This window comes from Crocodylus porosus, unplaced genomic scaffold (genome assembly GCF_001723895.1).
Source record: "Crocodylus porosus isolate Cpor-Errol unplaced genomic scaffold, CroPor_comp1, whole genome shotgun sequence".
NCBI lineage: Eukaryota > Metazoa > Chordata > Crocodylia > Crocodylidae > Crocodylus > Crocodylus porosus.
This window is the reverse complement of record NW_017728918.1, coordinates 35,997,942-36,022,672: the sequence shown is the minus strand read 5'-3', so window position 1 is coordinate 36,022,672 and position 24,731 is coordinate 35,997,942. Positions and strand designations below refer to the sequence as shown.

The window sequence follows — 24,731 nt, the reverse complement described above, 5'->3', positions numbered from 1 at the left end:
GAAGGTAAATTAGAGACTTTTATTTGTTAGCAATCCCTCAGCATCTTCCACAAAATGAGGTGTTTGCCAAAGAACACCATCCATGTACCAGGTTGGAAAAATAATTTAGAAGTTGAATAAACAGAAGGCAATCAGCTTTACAGAACCTTCCCATCAGGTACAAAAACACCATCTCCAAAGCTAACAGCTTGGTGGAGATCAGTAACTAGAAGAAGAGCAGTTGACTGGAGCAGAGTTTTAGAAAAACAAGTGATGTTGGCGGAGTGAGAAAAGTTTTTCAAAGAACTGACCCTCTATGCAGCAACCACCTTTCCTTTCCTTGATCACTTTTGTTTTCATAGTTAAGAGAGTTACTGAGGATGTGAATGATCAGGCCCCTGTATACCAAAATAAGTCATGCTGCAAAAAGCTCAACTTCATTTTACTTTTATAGTAGGGGAGAAGACTCCTCAGCTTCAGTTGTGGCTGACCTTTTGGTTTGAATACTGTAATTCTCCATCTCCAAATACAAACCGATAAATGTTATAACATTTTAAAAATATGATTTTTTAAAAATAAAATATTTTAATTTTATATTGGTTCCGAGCACGGTGCTCTTTCTCTGCTCCAATTATCTTTGGACAGGGCTGCATTTAAGGTTTTCATTCTTATTTGTCAAAACTCTCAATGAAATGGTCCAAAATGACCTAAACAACCTCCTTATTTTCATGATCATCATGACCCAGGATACCTGTATCCCACTAAAACAATGGATCTATGGAACTAGCAAACTCAGAGAAATGTGCATATTTTTGGGGGGGCAGGAGGGTGCCAACTAGCCCATTAGTTTTAAATTGTTCTCTTACGAACTCAGGGTACATACAAACTACAGCACTGAAAAACAAGTGCTTTTCTTAAATCTTAAATTAACCATCTTAAAAAATGGAACACACAGAAGGAAACAATCCTACTACAGACTAATCTAAAGTACTACATTCAAATCTTACACTAGATTTCTTTACCTTTCCAGATTCAAAACTCACTTTGGTGAGAACCTTTTTCTTTATCACCGAATTTCTGTTACGCTCACTATGCTACTTGAACTCTTAGTTTGAAAACCATTCCACAGGACCAATCTACATAGAAAAGAATGATCATCTTTCTATTACCAGCCAATCTGAATGCTTCTAAAAGGAAAATGTATTAAACCATTAAAAATATATATATAAAAAAGGAATCTGCTAAAAATCTTTTAGCACGCAACAATTAAGTTAAAAGTGCTAGATTCTTTGGACTAAAGCAAATTGGGTCACTACCAGTTTTAACTACCCTATACTTTGAAGCACAATTACTGAAAGCATTTGAAAGGAGAAAACATATTGTAAATACCATCAGATTATCCATTTACACAGAATACTCTAATATAAACAATTTTTACAGTTCCTTAAGAAAACTAGAATGTAAAAGATGAAATACATAAATGCCTAGTCAAATCACAGACTGCTTTTTACAGATAGAAAGCTGTATTCCAGTTACCAGAAAGTACGTTACAGAACAGACTTCTGCTGCACTGGACAGCTTTTATACTTATTCAATCTTGATATCAAGTGTGAGAGCTGCAGAAGTGCATCAACTAGTTATCTAGACTTTTAAAAATATGAGCAGAAGTCTTTATCAGCTATCTTTTCTTGCTAAGTATAACCATCTGCAGATGCACCCATGATAACCAAGGTATTCAAATTCAGAATGACATGGTTCATAAAGGTCCTTTGCATGCCCACTACTTTTTCTCCTTAGATGACCCATGGGCTAGGGACAGACATTCAAAAAGCCTGAGCCTAAATTGATTCAATCTTTGCAGGATAGCTTAACCTGCAGAGATGGAACCAATTTGCAAGTGGATAGATGTTCTCTTTTAATTCCAGAAATTCAGGCACATGTCAACAGTGGCTCAGGCCAGAAACCTGGGGGTGCTAAAGCAGACCTCCCTTCCCTTCCACAGGGAAGCTGAGCTGGGGAAGGGTGGTGGGGGAAGGGCATGGCCAGGTCCCAGCAGGCCTGAATAGGACTGAGGAGGGGTTTAAACCCCCACTTTGGGCTGCATGGCGCGGAGGGTGGGAGCTTCAGGGTTGGAGGGTGGGGGAAGAGGGAGCATGGCCATAACCCCGTGGCAGAGGAGGAGGAGAAAGAGGGGAAAGCTCTGGCCACCACAGCAACTCCCTGACAGCTGGGATCAATCATGGCGCACACCTCTGCTTCCCGGCCTTGTAGGAGGACTTTTCCCCCTCCTCCCCCGCAGCCACAGGACTCTACAGTGCTGGAGGGGGACTCTTCCACCCCCCACTCCTCCTGCCCCCTCCCGCCACAGGGTGGTGCTGCCTAGCCTGGCTGCCTGACTCTGGGTGGTGCTGCTTTGCCTGGCCCAGCCTGCGTGCGTGAAGTAGCTGTTACTGAGCCACAGCTGCTGGGGATGGCTAGCTCTGCTCAGCCCTGGCCAAGGCAGCTAGATGGCTGGACTGAGCTGCAGGGGCAGGACCCTCCCCAGTGGCTGCAGCTCAGTGACAGGGAAGTCCCAGCAGGGCCAAGGGTGTGGCCAGATGCCATCCTGGCACATCCCCATTAAAGCAGAGGAGGAAGGGAGGAAGTTAATTCCTCCTTCAGTCCCTTCTGCCCCTGGGGACCACAGCCAGAGTCTGCCAGCCCAGCCACCCCTTGCCTACAAACAGGCAAACCTTGGCTGCAGTGGCAGGGGGGCGGGGAAGGAGGGAAGAATTAACCCCCTCCCTGCCCACTGTGACTTAACAGATCCATGCCGGGGTGTGTCTGGCCATGTCCCTGCCCCTGCTTGGGTTAGAGAGCAGAAGGGTGGGGCCAGCTCTGCTCTCTGGAGCAGAGGGCAAAGCCCACCTCGCGGCTGCAGAGCATCCTGGGATGCTGGAAAACTCTGGTTTAACTAAAACCAGGAAGGGGTCTGGGACAGAAGTTGCATAAGCCAATTTGACCCCAATCAGTTACGTCTGATACTACATTCAATCAAGTTTCAGCCACTTTAGGCATTTTGAAACTGGTTTATGTGCACTGAACCTTTGTTCCATTACAGGTTTAAACCAGTTTCTGATCACTTAAAACCAGTTTATGTGTAACTTCTGTCTCTAGTCATAAAGACATGCCAGGAAGAATCATCTTTGGGAAAGAATGGGGATAAAGAACAGATAAGTTCTTACAGTTTTGCTTTCAAGTAACTGTCCTTAGAATGTGAGAGAGTGATAGAAAGAATCTCTCTTAATGTATAGATGCAAAGCGATCTCTAGGGAGAAGATTTTTCATGTTTTTTAAGCCATTCTTTTCTCCTTATTTTCCACTTGATAGCATGTCTACTCAGGTCTTCAGGTTGTCAATTGAAGGCTGTCTGAAAAAGTGGCATCATAATCCATTTTGCCACCAAAATATTAAATCAAAATGGAATTACTCTGACTTCAAATGAGAGTAAAACAGACTATACAAGAGAAACAAAAATCAACTGTAAGGCACAATATTCCTACTTGTAAACAGCAAGACTATGGAAAAAGAAAGAGCATTTCTAACAGCATTCTTCAGTGAAACAAAACTAGTTAGTAGTTCTCATAATATATTACAGTGGTACTCAACCTCTGGCCCTGTGAGCTAGATAAGTGGTATGGAGACCCAAGCCATGGGCTGAATCCCAAACACAGGGTAAGTCTGCAGGTCTTATCCAGCACAAGGTCAGCACATGAGATTGGTCTGCAGGTGCTATCTGGTATGCTGGTATGACCCCGCAGGCCAGATTCAGCTACAGTGCAACCCTGTACATCAACCTGACCACTCAACAATGTATGGAGGTCCCCACGTGTTAAGAAATTTGGTGGCGAGGGAGGGATGGCAGCAATTCATGATGCTGCCACTCCTCTGCTGCAAAATTTCTGGACCAGGGTGAATCCGTGGGCTGAATCGTACAGGTCCACAGACTAGATGCAGCCCATAAGATGGAAGTTAGCTCTAATAATATACTGTACTCAACATGCTGAGGTTGAATACCACTAATATATTACATCAATGATGAGGAAATATTGTAAAAGGTCTTACTATTGATTAATATTTTATTGGCTGCGATGTCAGTTATGTGAAATTAGACTTTTCCTCCTTCCACTTCACAATTTTGGTGCACTACATTTCTGTCTAAAAAAAAAGCTGGAATGTAAAGAATTACAACCCCTCCTTTGCTTCAAGATTCTTAAAAAATTGTAAAAGCATGGAATACTGATTTTAGTACAGATTTAAACTATTAAATATAGCACAGAATTAAACTTTACATTCTAATTATATTTGGAATTCCCCTGAAAAAAAGTTTCGTAAAAATGCCCATATAATTAGTTCTATTTAATGCTCAATTACTTTCCACTTGAGACGGTACATACTTATATGACATCGTAACATTTATCCTTTCAAACGTGCTTTTCACCAGCTAAATGTGAAAAGTACTTTCCCATTTTAAATTATACATTTCTTATACAATTATACAATTCTTACCTTCCAAAACAGAATACTACAATGCCGACAGAAATGCAAAGTGTCTCCATATTGCTCCTTTATGGGATAACATTTCTGAAGCGCAAAATACATCAGCTTCCAGTCAACGTGACCTTTTTCTGATGGAATCAAATGCCTACAGAACTGGACATAAAAATTAATATTTTCTTTACAACGGTTGCAGATGATAGTCAAATCAATAAAAGCTTCAAGTGTAAAAGAACAGTTCAGCTAAATTTTAATAATTGTGCCTCTCTGGGACTAATATTCTGACTTGTATACAGAGCTTTATGGAGTGTCAACCTGAAACTATGAAGTTCCATTTTAAGGTCCAGCCATACAAGACGATTTATCCCAAATTCTAGTCCACAACCCTCGAAATACATGAACATTTCACAAAGCAACCAAATTAATTAGAAAAAGCAAAGAAAATAACAGACTATAGACTTGTTAAAATATGTATAATTTATTTAACTCCACTTCCATAAAGGAATAAAGAGTTAGTCACCTAGGTGCTGAACAGATCCATGCTGGGGTTTTTTTAGGCCCCTTGCCCTCAGACTGAAATCCAAAACCCTGACTTAGGAAACTTTGCAGTGCATGGGGAGAGTCAGGCACCTCAAAAGGGCTATTCAAAACACCTGTGTGGTGAATGGTTAATTTCTTACCGCTAAGCCATAGGAAACATTAAATACAAGGGTATGCTGAATTCCTGCTCCACTCTAGAGTTTATCACCTAAGCCAGGTCTGTGGGGAAGCACCTCTGCCCACTCAGGTTTCAGAGCCTGAGTTCCTCTTCTTAGATTGTGTGCTTACAATTTTTTAAAAAGACATCAGCAGGGGTTATGGGCTTTCTTTTCAAAAGGGACCAGAGGAGAGGAAGGTCTACTAGGATGAGGAGGCCCATTGTTATATAATTGCCTAATGGTTTGAGAACTGATACAACGAGGAACAGGATGATCTCATGGTTAGGACATTTTCTCAGAAGGGTGAGTTGGAAGTTCCAGGCCCTGGCTCTAGGATTATTTCCATGGCATGCTTTTAATCCAATAACTGTTTAATGTAAAATGCATAAACAGAGTAGGGACCAGAAACTAGAATTTCACTTTCCCAACTGACTGTCCTAACCACTAAGTTACAGTCATGCTCCTTCTTGCTGGAACTTGCTTGAAGTGCCCAAAGATTGGAAGAAAGCCAATGTGGTGCCTACCTTCAAGTAAAGGAGGAAAGTAGGTCTGGGGAGCTACATGCCCATCAGCTTGACTTCTATCCCAGGGAAGATCTTGGAAAAAAATATCGAAGAGACCATTCTTGACAAACTGGCTGATGGCAACATCCTGAGAGATTGCCAGCACAGGTTTGTTGCGGGTAGGTTTTGCCTGACCAATCTCATTTCCTTCTATGACCAGGTGACATATCACTTGGGCAAGGAAGAGGAGATTGACATCATACATCTTGATTTTAAAAAAGCTTTTGATCTGGTATCCCATGATCATCTCATAGAAAAACCGGCCAACTACGGCCTTGGCTACATCACAATCTACTGGCTAGGGAACTGGCTCCGAGGTCAGACCCAGAGAGTGGTAGCCAATGGAAGTCAATCATTGTCATTCGCCATGACCAGTGGGGTCCCCCCCCAAGGTTCTGCCTTTGGGCCTATACTCTTCAGCATCTTCATTAATGATGTAGACATTGGTGTCAGAAGTGAACTGACTAAGTTCGCCGATGACACCAAACTTTGGGGTAAAGCGTCCTCACCTGAGGACAGGATGGTGACCCAGGCTGATCTTGACAGGCTCAGAAAATGAATGGATGAAAACCTGATGGTGTTCAATGCCAAAAAATGCAAGGTACTCCACCTTGGGAAGAAAAATCCACAGCATGCTTATAGGCTCGGCTGTGCTACGCTTGCTAGCACCATGGCTGAAAGAGACTTGGGGGTCAAGATTGACCACAAGATGAATATGAACCATCAATGTGATGTTGCAGCTGGCAAGGCGAGCAAAACACTGGCTTGCATCCATAGATGCTTCTCTAGCAAATCCCAGGATGTCATCCTCCCGCTGTACTCGGCCTTGGTGAGGCCGCAGCTGGAGTACTGCATCCAATTCTGGGCTCCATAATTCAAAAAGGATGTGGAGAAACTTAAGAGAGTTCAGATGAGAGCCACGAGCATGATCAGAGGGCAAGAGAACAGGCCTTATGATGAGAGGCTGAGAGCCATGGGACTCTTCAGCCTGGAAAAGTGCAGGCTCGGGGGGACCTGGTGGCTACCTACAAGTGTATGAGGGGTGTACATCAGGATTTGGGTGAACACCAGAGTGTCCCAAGGGATGACAAGGTCAAACAGTCACAAATTCCTCCAATACCGTTTCAAGCTGGACATAAGGAAGAACTTCTTTACTGTCCAAGCCCCCAAGGCCTGGAACAGACTGCCACCAGAAGTGGTGCAAGCACCTACTCTGGACTCATTAAGGAGACAGTTGGATGTTTATCTTGCTGGGATCCTATGACCCCTGCTGACTTCCTGCCCCTGGGGCAGGGGGCTGGACTCGATGATCTTCCAAAGTCCCTTCCAGCCCTAATGTCTATGAAATCTATGAAATCCTCCATGACTGCATTCCTTTCTGCACAGTGAAAAATTTCCAGTTAGATGAGTAGGACAAGCCTCCTGCTGTCACCTAGCTAATATTATGGTTATTAGTGAACAATTTAGGGAGATGGGAGATGAGGGTTTGAATTCCCTTAGGCCAGGAGGGCGCAGAGCCTGCCTCTCCACTCCTTGGGCAAGTGCTTAAACTACTAGGTTCTTTTATAAGAGCCATTACATCCTCCTCCTGCTGCAACCCTTCCTCCAAATGTGTTTGTAAGCACAAAAGTCCATTTAGGATCTAGCCTAAAGTCAATACTATGTCTAAATAACAAAAGAAATATTTTAAAGTATTTTACAGAAACACTTATTCGCTGGGTGTATCTACATGTGCACTTAATGTGAAGCGATAAACTCCAGAGCACTCTGAGCTGGAGTACACTGCTTTCTGGCCACAGCATTTATACGTGTGCCTGGGACAGTAACACTTTAAGCCGGGGTGGAACAAACCCAGGCTGGCAGCAGACTCGGGGGTGGGGGGGCAGTCCCAGGCTCCAGGTGGCAGCATTGGTCAGCAGAGGGGCTGGCTGGAGAACAAAAGTGCCAAATGTATGGAGCCATGTGGCTTAACCTGCTGCCTGAGCTGACCAGGTACAATTTCTGCATCACCATCTACACATGCATTTCAGCGCTGTAAAGTACTCCACTGTAAGATAGTACTGTCTTCAACACTACTATCTTACAGTGGAGTTAATTTACTGCGACCTAAAAATAGTGCATGTGTAGACTACGATGCACCCACTGAGTATTTTTCTTTATTTCTATATAAAAGTGAAAGATGTATGCATTTCAATTCATGGCTTATATAACTAAAAGTATAGGCAAAGACTTCATAATAATTATGGTTAGAAACTTCAAATAATTCTTTTTCTTTAAAGTAAAAGAACATACTCCACTCGTCTTTGTACATATCTTTTTGGAAGTGTGGTTCATCTAATCACATGAACTGATATGCCTAAATGGAAAAGACTCAGACTTGTTATTGTACAATGAGAATCCTACACTACCTTTCCATTCAGACATGTCGATCCACTTTGAATGTTGAATAAGCAAAATTGCAGAAGTCGCTCTTAGTATGGAACAAGTGTTCTGTGAGGAATTCAGGTTGAAGAACTACTGCATTTTAAATGTAGACACTGTCTAATTTTCCAGTGAACAGTATAAAGATATTTCAAGTCAAATGATTCTGTTCCTACTAGTAAACTGAGAAGACCATAAAAAACTAGGAAGAGCTATATCTTATAGCTGTTTGTAAAAATGGCTCAATTCTAAATTGAGGAAACTTACAATTTGATAGCTGAAAAATAGTTTTATTAACCAAGTGAAAAGCTACTTGAAAACTTAATGAGTTTAAAAAGACCTCTTAGCATTTTTCAATAGTGTTTTTAGAGTTCCTACATTCAGCAAATTGTTCTAAATTGCTTTAGTGATCTTCATTTTTTCTATTATCTTCTAATAACTTCTTCCTTCAATCTCTTCAGAATTTTTCCTCTTGTCCCTTCTCCAAGGCCAGCTCACCTTACACATTTTTAAGGTGACAAGTAAAGCCAACACAGATGTCAAGAACAAGTTATGTCAAACCAACCTAATTTCCTTCTATGACAGCATAATAAGCTTTGTGGATAGCAACAAAACAAAAAGTGTGATGTAGTTTGATTTTAATAAGACTTCTGATACTGCATCAAGGGCTGCCATCTTAAGCAAAACTGAAAAATGTAACCAAAGAAAACCTATTGTAGGGAAGATCTGAAACTGGTTGCAAAACTACTCAATGCGCAGTTATTGGCTCACTGTCAAGCTGAAAAGATGCATAAAGGAGGGTCTACAGGAAGTCTGTTATGAGTCTGGTATCTTTCAGTATTTTAATTGTTTGCATAATGAAATAGAGTGCACTCAAGAAATTTGCAGGATATCAAGCTGGAAAGGGGTGCAGGTTCTCGGGAAGACAGGATCAAAAATGAAAATGGTCTCGGCAAATTGGAGAAATGGTCCAAAATGAAAAGCATAAAATTCACAAAGGACAGATGCAAGGGTCTACACTTTGATAAGAATAATCAACTGCACACATACAAAAATTGGCTGGTAAAAAACTCTGCAGAAAAGTATCTGGAGAGGGCAGGAAAGGAATATAATGAATCACAAACTGAACATGAGCCAACGATATCACACAGTTTCTAAAAAAGCCAACACCATACTGGGATGTTACGATGATATTGATACTGACAATCCTTATCACATCTTTATTTGGGTCTCCTATTTCTTTTTCCTAAACAGCACTGCCTTGACTATTGCTGGGTGCGCATCTACACATGAAATTAAGCTAAAGCAATAAACTCTAGAGCTGTTCAAGCTGGGGTAAACTGCTCTTGGGCACAGTGTCTACACATGCACCCATGACAGCAATTTGAGCCAGGGCGGAGCAGGCCTGGGTTGGTAGAAGGCCTAGGGGTTCAGCCCTGGGCTCCAGGGGTGGTGTCAGGTGGCTGGGGCATGAGGGTACTGACCCTGTGGAGCCATGTGGCTAGGCAGCTGGCAGGAGTCTGGCCCCCAACAGTCATAGTCTACACATGCATTTCAGGGCAGTTAATCACTCTTCCGTAAGATAGTACTTACAGTGGAGTTAATTTGTTTCCTGTCCCATAATACTGGTGCACGTGTAGACGGTGACACTTTACTACAGAGCTAATTAATCTACTTGACAATAAAGCACATGTGTACCTAGTAGCCTCTTAACAAACAGCCATAACATACTTTGGCTTCCTCTAAAGTTCAAATTCTGCACCCTACATGATCTGTGTTCCTATAGCCTCTCTCTAGGGCCAGCACCACACAACAGACTGTACTTTATGCAGTACTTCAGCTAGCCATCCATCAGTTATCAGTATCAGCCCAGTACTTAGGATGGGAGGTGGCAAAGAGACTCCAGATGCTGCCTATGTTTTTGGGCTGTGTGTGGCCCAACTGGCCACACACACCTCAGTTTGGTTCATGTTAACTTCTGGACTTCTACATCTGATTGACTCATGGGTCTGCACCCCCTTTCTAGCTTAATTAGTTTCTTTAGGAAATAGTCTCTCGGCAGACCGTGGTCACCAAAATAGTATTCAAACTGCTGATCTATTTCTCCTCTTCAGGATAGGCATATTTTTATTCTCTCCATTTTCAGCCATGCCTTCAAACTACTGCAAACCATAAACTGTCTTGTTCAGCTCTGACCCTTTCCTCTGGGGCTCAAAACCACATCCCCTCCAGGGCCCATAACTACTGAGGCAGGTTCTTCACAGATGACTAACTTTTTCTCATCTGAATCAAACAGGTTCATATTTCCAATTCACTTGGCTATAAGTTCGGTTAGCGTCACAATCCCTTTTCTTGGTGTATTATTTTTCGCTCTTTCTAGATCTCACACCTCTACAGACAGGTTCTTTCTACATGCTCTCCCTACCTATATCTGAAAAGCACGGGGATCTCTTTCATCCTTTGTCAGGTCAATGACTGTCTTACAGCGCACCAGTGCTGCTTCCTGAGCCTTCTGGATCTGCTGCTAGGTCACTACCTGTATCTGCAAAGCCTTATTAACTACAAAAGTATGAATAAGTAACTTAAAAGATCTTTTTAGGCCACAGCTTACTGTTCCATGTATTAGTTCTGCTGGTATACTAGAAAGTGCAGGACCTCCTCCATCTTACCTGGCCTTTGTCCCACAGTCAGGTCCATGCCACAACTTAACCCTCTGGTCTCATCTCTTAAAAGTGATCCCTTTTCTATGGAGTTCCACAAACCCTAACTATCAAACAGAATAAAAACTAACAGAATACAGTCTCTCAGTCTTGAAGAGTCTGTTCTGTGGCTTAAATATCAAAAGAAACAAAGTGTCCCTTCTTGTCATAGCCTCATGACCTTCCTCAGTTTCCTTCTCCCTGGATTTCTTACAGAAAAACATGAATCTCAACCCTCATCCTCACAGCACAAAAGCCCCACACTTTCCTTCCCCTTTGGATGCCTCAAACCAGGCACGTCTGGAGTTGTGTGGGGTGATCCTGAGTGTAAGCCTCCCTGGCTTTCTATCTCTTCTTTTCTGACTCCCACCTGTCTAAATGCCTCTTGCTTTTGTTTATTTTGCTTTCTGATTTTTTTTCTTGTATTTTCACAGTATTTTTCTTCTTTTTTTCTATTCTCTGTCCCCTCCCTCTTCCAGTTTCTCTGTCTGTGAGTTGCATTTGTCTACTTTGCAGCTTCTGTTTCTCTTTCTTTTTTTGCTTGTCTGCCACAGGGAGTTATCTTTTTCCTTTCGAGGGGTGCTCTTAATTCCACCCTTTTCTCCATTTCATTCTTTTATTTTTTCCTAATCCCTATAACCTCTCCCCCACCCCCACGCCCCCCCGCTCCTCCTCCTCCATTCCTCCTTTCTCCCCTCTGGGCACTCACACCCCTCCCTTTTTGCTTTTTATGGACGCATTACCAGATACTTATCTCTGTAGTTTATACATACTATTTTTTTTTTTTTGATTTTTTTAGTTTTAGCTTTTGTGATTAACCCTGTCCTAGCAAGAATGGCCACTCCAACCCCCAAGAGCTGGCGGGGGGGGGGGAAGCATCTCAAAACCTCCCCCTTAACCATGGCTTGAGAGTTCATATACCTCCCTATGTCGGGGTCAAGGTCGAAGTCTGCGCAGGTGCCCTAGCTGATCTCCTGGGATGATGTAATGTACGTTACACAGGTCATGTTAACATGGTCCCAATGTTTACCTGAGCACTCCTACCCTGGTCAACAGGGTGTGTGCGGAAGGCCTGGACATTGTAAGCATACACTATCTTGTCACACCCCTAGACACCCAGGTGGTGAGAGTGGTGATTTCCAATGCCCCTACACCTGTCTGATCCGGAGCTGGCTAAGGGACTCAAGCCCTTGGGGTTCCTATGAGTTCCTTTTGCCAACTGATGATTGGAAGCAAGGACCCAAAGCTGAAGCATATCCTGTCCTTTTGGAGGCAGGTCTTCATGCTTGTAAGGGAAGGCACCCGGTCTTTGCCTCGCTCCTTGAACCTCACGCTTGATGGGTGGAGGTTTGTGATTTATTTTTTCTTGGGGGAGACCGTGTGTTTCCACTGTGGTAGGTCTTCCCATCTAGCAGCCCAGTGTCCACAGGAGAAAGCAGCACATCCCAGTGAGGCCGGGATCTCTTCCCCACCTCCTTTCACCCCTGTTTCATGTGACGGGGTCTCCAGCATGAGAGCACCATCCAGTGGAGGGGCTGGGAGTACTACTCAGCACTCTCCCCTGCCCATCTCACCTATGGTGCCCACCCCCCTGGTGCAGAGGCCCCACCAGGTGGAAGGGCTGATGCTTCCACTTGCCCCTGCCCACCCTGGCTGAGGCGACTGGGGCAGCCACTGACTGTGGCACCAGGGCCCTGTTAGGTGATGTGACTCGGGCCTCCTCCCAGCCGCCCTCCACCACAGCTTTGTCTGAAGTGGCTGGCCCTAGGGGGAGTGGGCCAGGAACGGTTTGGCCCATCCGCCACAAAGAATAACAAGGAGAGGAAGATGAAGGAGGCTGCTAAAGATATCCCATTCCCTCCACATCCCTCCTTGGCCAATGCTGGGGAGACCTCTGCTGGAGAGCCTGACCCTGTTCCAGCTGTCCTGCCAGTAACCACACTGCACGACTTGGCAGCAGGGGAGGCGATGGTGGGAGTCACCAACCCCTCACCTGTCTCACAGCTTCCAGAGTCAGGTGGCAGTAAAGATGAAACAGAATTCCTCTCTTCTGAAGGCCTGATCCAGGGGCGGCAGAGGGGTGTGTTGACCTCTTGGCCACGTTTCAGCCTACCAGATTGGATGGGGAAGCTAGTGAGACGGAGATCCAGTTGAGTGTCACAAGGAACTTTGAGAGCAGGATGACCACTTTGCCCCCAAGAAAGTGGGGATCACTCTCCTGGAGTTGGTCCTCAACCTGGATGATGAGAAGAGGCTCCTGTGTCTGGACACTGAAGACATAGACACTGCATTTGCAGGTGAGCTCCCATGTGGGGTGCAGCCTCGCCACTCTTCTGTCAGTAATGTCCAGCCCACATTGGCAGATCCCCCCCTGGGTTGCCCCTGACTATAGGGGGTCTCCTGACCTTTCTGAAGCAGACCAAAGGACAGAAGAATATAGCAGGGCACATCACCCAGTAGTGCACAGACCCTAAGCTTTTTGTCAAGGCTTCCAGAGCTGCGGCCAAACTTCTGCAGCAAGATCTAGGCACCCGGCAGATGGCTTACAATCTGGAGAAGCTCACACAATGGGTGAGGGCCTGGGGGGGGTCCCTGGAGTAGAGCAGGGCATGATAGGTCTTCCCAGACCTGTCTCTGCTGTCTTGTTCTGCTCTTGGGTGCTTGCTCTTCCTCTGCCATACCCACACCCATGGTAACCATGGCCATTGGCACTTCTAATATCAACAGGTGCTGAAATCCAGTTAAACAGGAGGGCATCGTGGAGCTCCTGCACCAGAAGCAGCTGGCCATCGACTTCCTCCAGGAGAGACATTCCAATGGGATGAACTAGGTGGCCTGGCCCGCTGCCTGGTGAGGCCACTTGTTCTTGAGCCATGACACCAAACTCAGTGCCGGGATTGCGACCCTCTTAGTACCACAGCTGCAGCTTGACACAGTGGTAGCGTGGGTGGTCATCTCCAGCCACCTACTGACTATGTCACCCTCGCACGATGCCATCTGCTACTCGTCAATGCCTATGCACCCACTGAAAGCCAGGAGAAGGTTGCTTTTTCTGAGACCTTGGCTGCCCTCCTGCGTGATGCTAGTGAGGACGATGACCTGCTCCTCATAGGAGAGCTGGTGACCCACCTCTGTACTGTCATAGCCTCTGTCGCTGGGCCCGAACAGAGCTACCGTGTGCTGGGCAGGACCATCCAAGACAACCTGTTCCTGCTGCATGACCTACTCACAGCTAGTGAACTCTGCGCCCTGTTCCCTATACACAGGGGCATCTGTCATGGCTGGTCTGTCGGGCATGCTCTACGCCCTGGCCATTGAGTTGCTGCTGCATGCGCTGTGGTGCCGCCTGAGTGGTATGGCCCTGCAAACAGCCACAGGCCTGTCCGCTGGCCATCCAATCTGGCTGTTGGCATATGTGGATGATGTGAGCATCTTCCTCAACACCCAGGAAGATGTGTGGGCCCTGACAGGCTGCCAGTGAGCCTATGAGCATGCCTCCTTGGCCCACATCAACTGGGCCAAGAATGATACCCTGCTGCTTGGCGCATAGACCAGTGTGATTTCCCCCCCACCCCCGGATCTGTGGAGGGGTCTCACCCAGCACTGCAAGGGCCTCAAGGTCTTGGCCGTGTTCCTGGGGCCACTGACCTTCATGGTGCATAGTTGAAATGGCTTTGAGTGAGTGGAGGCCCCCTGCAATGGTGGTGCTGGCACAGCCTCTCCTACCATGGATGTGTCATTGCCAACAACCTGGTGGTGGTGGCCCTGTGGCACTGGTGCACCATATTCGACCCACCGCAGGACCTATTTGAGAGACTCTAGTACCTCCTGGTAGATTTTTTTCTGAGATGGGCACTACTGGCTCCTATGAACCATCCTTTACCTACCTGTTGCCAAGGGGGGCCAGAGCCTGGTCGACCTGGCGAGCAAGGTGCCTGCCTTCTGTCTGCAAACCCATCAGCGACTCCTCTACAGCAAGGAGTGCCTACCCTGACAACAACTGGTGTGCCGGTTCCTGCAAAGGGCAGGGGCCCTTGGCTTTGATTGGGAGCTCTTCCAGCTGTACCTCATGCTTCTGAACTGGGTGGTGCTTCCGGCCTTCTACCGCAGCATGGTATGAGCCTGGCAGGCCACCTTCTGCCTCCAGCCCTGGGCCCAGTTGCCTGCAGTTCCCGCAGCTGCTGAGGGAGCCGTTGGTACACAACCCAGCCCTGCAGCACCTTGTGCCAAGCCTGGCCTCCGCCAGCCTCATAGCCGTCCTCATCCAGGTGTGTGTCCTCTGCCTGGGCCATCTCCTTGACCCTGCTTGGTCAGCCTGGCTCTCACCAAATGCCCTGACAGCCCAGCTGGGCATGTACTCCGTCCACAGCGTGGGCCATCTCCTGTGTGACATTCAGGCTGCCCTCCTGCTGGAAGGAGTAGTCATCCTGGATGACCATCTCTGGGTGCGCCAGGTCCCCCTCCTTGTGGATGCCCCGAGCGAGGCCTTCCCCTGCTGCAGGTTGCCCCGTCTGTGGCTGGCAAGCTGGCTGGCAGGCCTGGCACCCTGCTGACACTCACCATGCCTCCCAACAGTGACATGGGTTGCCCCTTTGCTTCTCTGCTATGTAGAAGCCTGTATGCCTGGGTGATTCACATCCGCTATGCCCAGGTGCTGGTGGGCTGCCCCGATACACCACGGTGATGGCACCCGGGGTTGCCAGATTCCACACTGGCCCACTTGGCTTGGTGCACATTGTATAATATAACGACTGGTGGCCTGCAGTGGTGGTTGCTGCATGGCATCCTAGCCACTGGCACATTTGCCTCCCACTTTGACCCAGCCACTTCGGCATCCTGCCCCTTCTGTCCAGGAGGTGTTGAGAACCTTTCACGCCTTCCTCAACTGTCCCTGCCTGCAGCTGCTCTGTCACCCTTGAGCCACTGCTGTGGGCACTGGGCAGGAGTCTATCAGAGAACACCTACGTGTGCTCCTACCCATACCGGGCAGCTCAGCCGGGCACCGTCTGCCTGGCCAACTTTCTGCTGGGTCAGGCCAAGATGCCTGTCTTCAAGAGCCAGTGCCACCAGCTTGCTGGGACTGGATCAGAGAATGCCCTGCAGCTTTTCAGCCTCCTGGTGTGGGCGTGCCTCTTGCTGGAGTTTGAGCACGCTGTGCTCTGGCAGATGGTGCCTATCTTTGGGGCACACTGGGCCCTTAAGGGGGCGCTGTGCCACATGGAGGGCAGCCATCTTCAATACGTACTCTAATGTCATGACTAGTCTGGGTGACTGGGCAGGCTTGGTAGCAGACTGCGACTCCAAACTTGTGTTGCGCCCTATGCCCTCATCAGGCTGCTTTTTGCTTTTTTCTTTGTGTGAGAAGTTGAAGATTTTGTTACATGAACTATTGGATAGTGCAGGGTAGGAATCATTTGTTTACAGAGGTCTGTAGAGGGCTTTGGCTGTTTATAGAGGGCTTTAGCTTTGGCTGGGTGTCCTGACCACATAATGGCATGTTAGGTACGACGTGTAATATTGCAAAGGTGTCTGTCATGGTGTGAGGTTATGAATGTAATGGCATAATAGCATGGTGCTTTTGGTTTGATGGTGATTTGTTTGTCTTTGGTTTGTATATTGGACCTGGACCCCAGAGGGGCCAACTTTTTGTATCCCGAACCCCTGAATAAAGTAGCTAAAAAGTCCAAGTCCTTCCTTCCTTCCTTCCTTCCTGTTATTCTCTTTTAATTAATATGGCAAAAGAATACTTTGATACTTCTTTTAAATGTCCTTGCAAAAGTCTAATACTAATGAGCAGAAAGACTCCAAAACATATCTGGAAACAACTTTCTTGCAAACAACCCCAAATCATAATACTCTAGTCAGAGGGATTTTTCTCATGTCTTACTGTTCAGACTTTTAGAATGTATGCACAATCTTACTTAATTAAAAATGTACTATATACTGAAACTTTAATGATATACTCTGACACAGTTACATGGGAATGACTGGAAATTTGAAATAAAAGGTTAGTTTAGGTACCCTCATGAACACTACAAGAAAACCTCCAACTAGAGCCCTTCAAATAAATTTACAGGAGGTGCTAAACAGAATTCTTAGGATAATCAGGTCTGAAAAACCAGCCTGTATCCTTATCAAACATTACCATGATTCAACATTAAAAAAGGCAGAATTTAATAAGGAAAATATTCCCACTTAGTCATCTTGTATACAATATGACAGATATAAGGCATTATGCTTAAACACAAACTATTGCATTTATTACCTGTTTTTCTGCAAAATGGTACTGGCAAAGTTTTTTCCATAACTGTCTGTCTTCACTGAGCATGTATAGTGTTGGAGTCACTTGACCTAAAGTAATAATGTCCCAGCCATCTGAGAACCTGTATAGGATGTTATTCAGCATATGCAGAGGGAGGTCACTAAGCGTAAGACCATTGTTGACTTGCTGAAAATAAAAGTTATTAGCATCAGACACTAATAGGGTTTTCAATTTTAGGTATAAAAACTGATAAAAAGGTCTCAAAATAATTTTTTGTAGCTCTGCTTTTAAGAATTGATTATTTTTGGTGCTCATTTATCATTCTGCCATTTTACTTGCTTTTCAACATTTATTGGTTAAGTCTTCAAGTCTCTTGTTAAATAAATAATAAACAAACTCTAGAAACAAAGTCGCTGAACATTGTGGTCTGGCAACTGTTAGGTTTTCTAATGTCAAATTAATGTATTTTTTTTTAAACTGAAAAATTGTCCTATTGAACAAAAACACTAGCAATTAAAAGCAAGATAAATTTCAGCGTTTAAATAAACCGCAAAACATACAGCCTGAAAATTGTCTTAAAGGTACGAAAGCCAATTTACAAACAAACAGGTAAATAAAAAAACCTCAAAAACCAAAAACTTAACTCTATCTCTTTATTAAAAAAGTCAATTGGAGCTTTACTAAGATTGGTAGGATTATCAAAACAGTACGAGAAACTGTTATTAAAAAAACCCCCAATGAAGCTGATGATAATTATGCAACTAAATACAATAAAAAGAAGACATGAAAGTCAAGGAGAACCCCTGAACAATAAGGCTACAAAGGTCACAGAGGAAAGAAAGGAGACTGGGTTGAGAGGCACTTTAAAGACTAACTAAATCAGAGACGTATAAATTTCTGTAAGCCCAGGATCACTTCACCAGATGCTGTGAAGGGACATGCACAAAGGAGCACAGGAAAGAAAGCAGAATCAAATCCCTCCTTCCACTGTAACATGTGAAATAGCAATTCCATTACTTAGTTCGCAGACTTATAGCAGTTAGAAGATTATAGAGCAGGCTATCCCAGAAATATGCATCACTGATCCTCTTCCATGGGTTCTCAGTAGAGCATAGATAGTTGGACACTGGAGGGGTATATTCTTTTGCTTGCCGTGTAAAAATGGAAGCAAGAATTGTGTTACCATTTCCTTCACTTAAGCCTACTCCAAGGCTCTTATTGTGTCTTTTCTTAGCAGGTGGCTAAGCAGCACAGATCTATATTTAATACTAGCACTATCATCAGAATTAATCCGTGCAGGTGGGGTGAAAGTGTCCCTACCTAGTGGGGCTGCTCAGATATGAAGGGTTGTATCTGTACAAGGCTTACTTTTTTTTTCTCTCTAAAGATACTGCAGCAGCTACACTCTCTGGGAACTCCATGAGTTGCTGGACTGCAATTTTATACTATAATTTAGTGCACTATGCTCACTGACCTCACTTACAGACCAGATTTTCTATAGTGATATACTGTGTATACTTTTTGGAGCAAACATATATGGACATCTGTGAACATGACAGTAACCATAATCTTGAATTTGTAGTCATAAATAGGGGTCTACTTAAAAATCAGTTTCATGGATTTTGTGGAAACCATGAAACCTGGGGACAGTCTGCAAAAATCAACAAAAAACAGCTTAATAAAAATAAGAGCAATGGGAGCCAGCGGACCTTGTTGCCACTGAGGCCCAGTCTCACAGTCCACCCAGGAGGGAAAGCTGCTTGCTGGCGGGGTAGCATAGATGGCTACAGACTTGTCATCTTTTCCTTCCCCCCCAGCCTCTTTGCCAATTAGTGCTAAGGGGCCACAGTGCCACACAAAGGCAGCCAGCAGTTGAGATGGCGGCTTCCCCTCATTCCTTCCTTCCCAGGGCCTCTATGCCAATCAGCACTGAGGGGCAGGGCTGCTGGAGCACACCTGCAAAATGTCTGAGGAATTTACTCTTTATGCCACTATGAACCTATGAAATTGGTAAGTCTATCCATAATTTAGGTAGACCCCTAGTCAGAAGTGAAGCAAAAGCAATTCAGTTACAAGTTACTGACTGAAAATAAATTATAAGCAAAATAAATATTATCTATCCAGGCAAGTTTGGGATGATATAATTGGAGATAAGTCCTGCTTTAAGCAGGGGGTTGGACTAGATGACCTTCTGAGGTTCCTTCCAACCCTCATGTTCTATGATTCTCAAACTGCTGTTTTGGCTTGTTGACCATATGAACAATATCTTTAATGTGAAATTCAGCATTTATTCTTTATGATCTTAGCTTTCATTGCAATATGAATTGCAACAATGCAATTAAGCAGAATATAATCAACAAAAATACACAAAAATACACCAGAAGGGGAGAGTTGGGGGATTTCATAATTTGAGTGAACTAAATGGCAACAAAAAGGAAAAAAGGGAAAAAAATTATACAAGCAGCTAGATCAGTTTATTGCTGCCAATGTCTTGTGACTTCTCTTCTCACATGATTAGCAGAGACACATTAGAAACTCTAATAAGTTTATCCCTTTTTCAGACATTTCCACTGTAAGTACTTGCAACAACACAATTCACACACTAAAGAAAGATGTGTGATCAAAGTCCAAGCTTTCAAAAATGGCACAAGTCAATGAGTTATGCCTCTTCACAGAAAGAATGCATGTTTTCTTGCAAAGTTCAACAACTGCCACTTGATTTTCTTGACCCATCTAATCTTGGATTTTAAATTTGTACTTAAAAGTTGTTCTGTTTTCTGATCAGGCACAGTTAAACTTGATAAAGTTACGTTAAGAAAGACTGCTATTTTTAAATTTGTGGTAGGAACATCAGAATTTTAAACCTGTCAATATCTGACAGGAGTCAGCTAATACATACTACCATAGCTTTAAGTCATAAAGTTCCTTTTGTCTTCTTTATAAAGGGATATAAAAACCTGTGGAATTTTAAAAAGTTGACCTTTATATTACACATTGTCATTGTTATATAGCCAGGATAATTAATGAAATATGATAAAATGGTTTTAGATGCATTTAAAATTTGACAGAAGTAAATTAAAAGCCAGTGTTTGTAGTAGCTCCTTCTCTATTACCCCATACATCATAATTAAAAATTTAATATACCTTGTTCATCTGAAGATTTTGCAGCTGTTGTTGCCACGTAAGGATAGTTTCTAATCGACAAATCCAAATATTAATGTTCCCAACCAATACCGATTTCCCTACTCCCCTAATCAGTATACAGAGTGCAGAACTCAAATCCTGAAGAAGATCTTTGATTAAGCGTGGATTGTACTGGTCTTCCAAAACTAGGGGAGGAAAATACAAGAGGTAGTTTTTTATTTTAGTTACATTCAACCTAAGTTAATCTACATTTCCCCAGCTGAACCACTCCACGCAGAAAGTGACTTTATTTATTACCTAATGCCTTGATCTCACAGTGGACTTCAAATGTTCAGCTCTCATGGGTGAAAGAGCAATGCCAATGACAGTTCAATTATATAGACATTAGTGTAACGTTTCATGCCACGTAATTAAAAGACATCATCCTGAATGTCAGTTTTGCAAATGAATTTCCTATATTCAAGGCTGACAGTATTAAGTGCCTTCCATATACAGGTCACACCACTGAAAAAACCAACATTTTCCAAACATCTGTACGCAACAGCCCTACTTTTCTTATTTTGCAAACAGTGTAAATTGACAAGCACAGACTATGCTGTACTGGTATATCATGCAAGCAAATTCAAAGATCTACATTTAAGAGAACCTACTACTAAATGAATTATCTGTTGAGAACAAAACAGTTTGTTTGATATAACAAACAGTATATCAAAAGAAACCACAAATCATAAAATGTAACCTGTTATTTCACTTTGGGTACAATTTGTTATTAAGAAAACAAATCAACAACCTTAATACACTGGTAATAAAGCATTAAGGATGGAAGCAGACATCACCTTTGTGCCTCGGCATAAAGTGAAAGCTAACAGACATCCATACTTTCTGTCATGCCACAATTACTCAGATTTGTGGTCATGACAGAAAGGAATAAACTGAGCAGCTTTATCGCTACCCATATCTGTTTGCTTATGGTGGAAGAGCTCGGGCAGCATGAAGCTAGCTGGGTTGTCCAGCCTCCCTGGGGTAGAGGTTTTTTGGGTTTGAGGGGCCTGGTCCTGCAGACCTTGGGAATTCTTGGGCCGGACTGGCCCCTAAAGCCTTGGAAGCACCTGCCTGGTTTATTCCATTTACTCAAATGCACCTAGGTAAGCAGGGAAAAAACTCTTTGGGGTTTGGGGTTCCCTGCTTGCAGACACACACCCTGTGCAGCACATGGGGAAATCCTTTGGCAGGGGATTTCCCCCCACATCCTGAATGCATGACGGGTGTGGGGGGTTGCCATAGGGAGGTCCCTTTTCCGCATTTACAGCCTGTGCCCCAGCATGCACCAACTCAACACGCATTCCTGGCAGCAGCTCAAAACATGGGCTGCAATTGTGGAGGGGGGATCTCCTGATGAAAGCTCCTTCCCTCCGCACTTCTAGATGTGGTTGGGGCAATCCTCTGCAAAGGGATTCTTTGCAAGGGATTTCCCTACGCAGGCTTTTAAACAGAGTGAAGGACCCCTGTGCAAGTTCCCCCTCCCTGCTTACATGTGGGTAAGTCCCTTGAAGGAAGGGGGCTCTCACAGGGGTCCCTTCATTAAATACAGTGGGTGCATCTGCAAGTGGGGGTTTTCCCTTGCAGATACACCCTAAATGGAGATGCAACAACCAGGGATGACTGCAGACATCTGTGGAGGGGGGGGATCAGCTATGCTGCAACATATCAGCTGATCACACTCCAGTGACAATGTCTCTTTCTAGCCTAACAGTTTTCACTCATTAACCATGACATTACTTTTCTGCTGTGTACTATATACTGAACCTAACTGAAATGGCAGAACAGTAACTCAGTCATGATTAATGAATCCCACATAACTATGACAAAAAAAATCTTAGCTTACCCTTTCGCACTATTTTGTCCAAAATATTAAAGTAGTTCTTTTGTGCTGCACCACTCAGTGAAGTTAGCTGAGATTTTGCGATTAACTGCAAAAGCTAAGGAAAAAAATATTTTACAAGAAAGAATTACAAAAATGAGTACAATTGATCCTGTAGCATTTGTAGCCACAGAGATAAAAAGGTGAGAAATTAGGATGTTGACAGTATAATATTTAAACATCCCATTACTAGCATATGACAATGTACATTTTCAAGTACTACACAAATATTATTGCTTCATTTTGTAAAGAGAAGCAGTTTTTCTTTTTAGCATTTGCAAGTTGTTAGTACACACTAGTTAGTGTATTCAATGGTCTTCATCTAATAACCTCAAAAGAAGATTTTCCAGCATACTGTAGCAAAGTTACTCAATGAGAGAGAACTTTTAAACTTGAGATTAGACAATTTAGTACCAAACTAATTTCAAAACTGGCACATCTACTCTAGTAAAAAAATGCTAACTGCCTTATTTTGTACTATGTAACCTCATTGTGGCTGTGAAAGTGATCAAATGCATTGGATTAATACTTGTATTTGGTTTGTTATATACACACAGATACTTATACATATATAAATACATATCCAAACACACAAACACATAATAATATATATTATTTTGGATTAATATATGTGTTTTGGACAATAGTGGGTGTTTTTCTAGTACATGATATATTAGCAAACATAATGAGGTATATTTTGCAAAATAATTTTGTTAGACAACTTTATGAGCATTCACTCCAAAACACTGCTAAATCTGTCCTTAATAGGGGACTTAGACTTTCAGGTTAAGTAGCATGTTTATGTGGACAATTCCTTTTACTTGTTAGATAAGACTTACTTTCTTTATGAGGCTCGCATTCTTATTCCTGAAAGTTTACACTCCAGACTTTTATAGGGAAGTTAAAAAAAAAGATACTTATATAGCGCTTAAGTTAGTACTAAAGGGGATCAGATCTCCTTTTTTCTTCTTGAAACTATAACTGTGAAGCTATGAACAGATGTTGCCCTTGCTCTGGAAAAAAACATTCCAAAAAGGTTTGCGGAAGTACTAACAGTTTGTCTTGCACTTCTTGAAGGATATCTGAACAGTTGTCCCATGATTTCATTATGGAAGACCCAAGCTGGTCAGTTCTCCAGGCAGCCCATGATGTACCACTTCAGCACCAATCCCAGCCCCACTTGAACTGCAGAACTCAAAACTGCTCAGAGGTTACAGGCCCCAGTAGGTTGCCCCACCTATTAACTGCCGTATACAGTGACTGGCTAGACATTTCATACTCACCACCCATCCACCCACCCAAGATCAGCATCAGAGCCTGCATACACAGAATCAAACTCAAACACCACCAGCTACTAAGAAACCCCATCTACCTCACCATCCAGCTATCTTGGAGGTCACTAGACACAGCTATCCTCCACCATGGTCAATTCAGACCTCCATTCCTTCACATACCCATCCATCCTCCCTCTACCGCAGCCCCTGAATCTTGAGTGCAGGCTCATAAACAAGTGTAGCAGCAAATGAGCCAGAGAAGAGGTAACAGATGCCAGTCCAAGCGCTAAGTACTGAGGCAGCAGTTTGTGATGATATGGGATGGTAAGGTGCAGGATGCAGGCAAGGTCACACACCCATTATGGGTAACTGACCCACATCTTTGTGGTCTGACACAGTCGCATCTAAAACACGTGGCATCCAAAAAATAGCAGCTTCTACCACCCAGGAGAGTGATGAGGGCTGGCTGAAGACCTGCAACCCTACCAGGCCAGAACAGCAACCTGGGCTATGAACTAGGGGTGCATCAAAAAATATTTTTCTGGCCGATACCTATGGCCAATTATTAACTAGCCATATTGGCCAATACCTTTCTGACAGCTGAGATGCAGCCTGGCAGCTTAGACAGCAGTGTCCGGCCAGAAAGGTTGTCGGGGGGAAGGGCCATGGGGAAGGGTGCAGTTTGAGGCCCACACAGTGAGGGAGGAAGTGGGGCAGGGTTAGGTGCTGCCCAGCTGGGGCAGGATAGGGACAGAGCCACAAGCAGCTTGTTGGGGGGGGGGGCAGCTCCCCACCACTGCACACAATCCTGGGGGACATGTGTCCCACCCAGATTTGTGTGCAAAGCAAGGGCAGGCTGCTCGCTGTGGACTCAACACCAGGGACTGCACCAGCCTCTTCCCTACAGATCAACTGCGCCAGGGCTGTGCTCGGGGAAGGGGGCTACAAATTTAGGGGTGCAACCCCCACCCAGCCCAAGTGCAGCCCCTCACCAGAAAGAGGCTGGTGCAGCCTCCGGCCCCAAGCCTGCAAGAGGCAACCTGCCCTCATGCTATGCACAAATCCAGGAGGCACATGCCCCTCGTGTCTCCCTCAGGGGTGTGCACAAAGACGGGGAGCTGCCCTCCCCCTTCCCTCCCTCCATAAGCTGCCTGCAGCTCTGTACCTTCACCTGCCCTAGCTGGGCAGCTCCTTCCCTACTCCCTTCCTCACCTTGACGGGTCTCAATCTCCCC

At 44.4% G+C, this 24,731-nt stretch overlaps 1 protein-coding gene across 4 annotated transcripts in view; it reads right to left on the bottom strand.

Moving 5' to 3' along the window:
- Window positions 1-24,731, bottom strand: part of FBXO25 (F-box protein 25) — a 72,258-nt gene that overhangs the window by 9,656 nt on the left and 37,871 nt on the right. For 3 of the 4 annotated variants that reach the window (XM_019537476.1, XM_019537474.1, XM_019537477.1), the window contains 4 exons: window positions 22,188-22,281; window positions 20,303-20,487; window positions 17,162-17,344; window positions 4,528-4,671 (listed from right to left, as the gene is read on the bottom strand). In XM_019537476.1, coding sequence (XP_019393021.1) covers window positions 4,528-4,671; window positions 17,162-17,344; window positions 20,303-20,487; window positions 22,188-22,281 — 606 coding nt within the window. Of the gene's footprint in view, window positions 1-3,093; window positions 4,177-4,527; window positions 4,672-17,161; window positions 17,345-20,302; window positions 20,488-22,187; window positions 22,282-24,731 lie in introns of those variants that run through there. The other variant, XM_019537475.1, reaches the window with a different exon arrangement.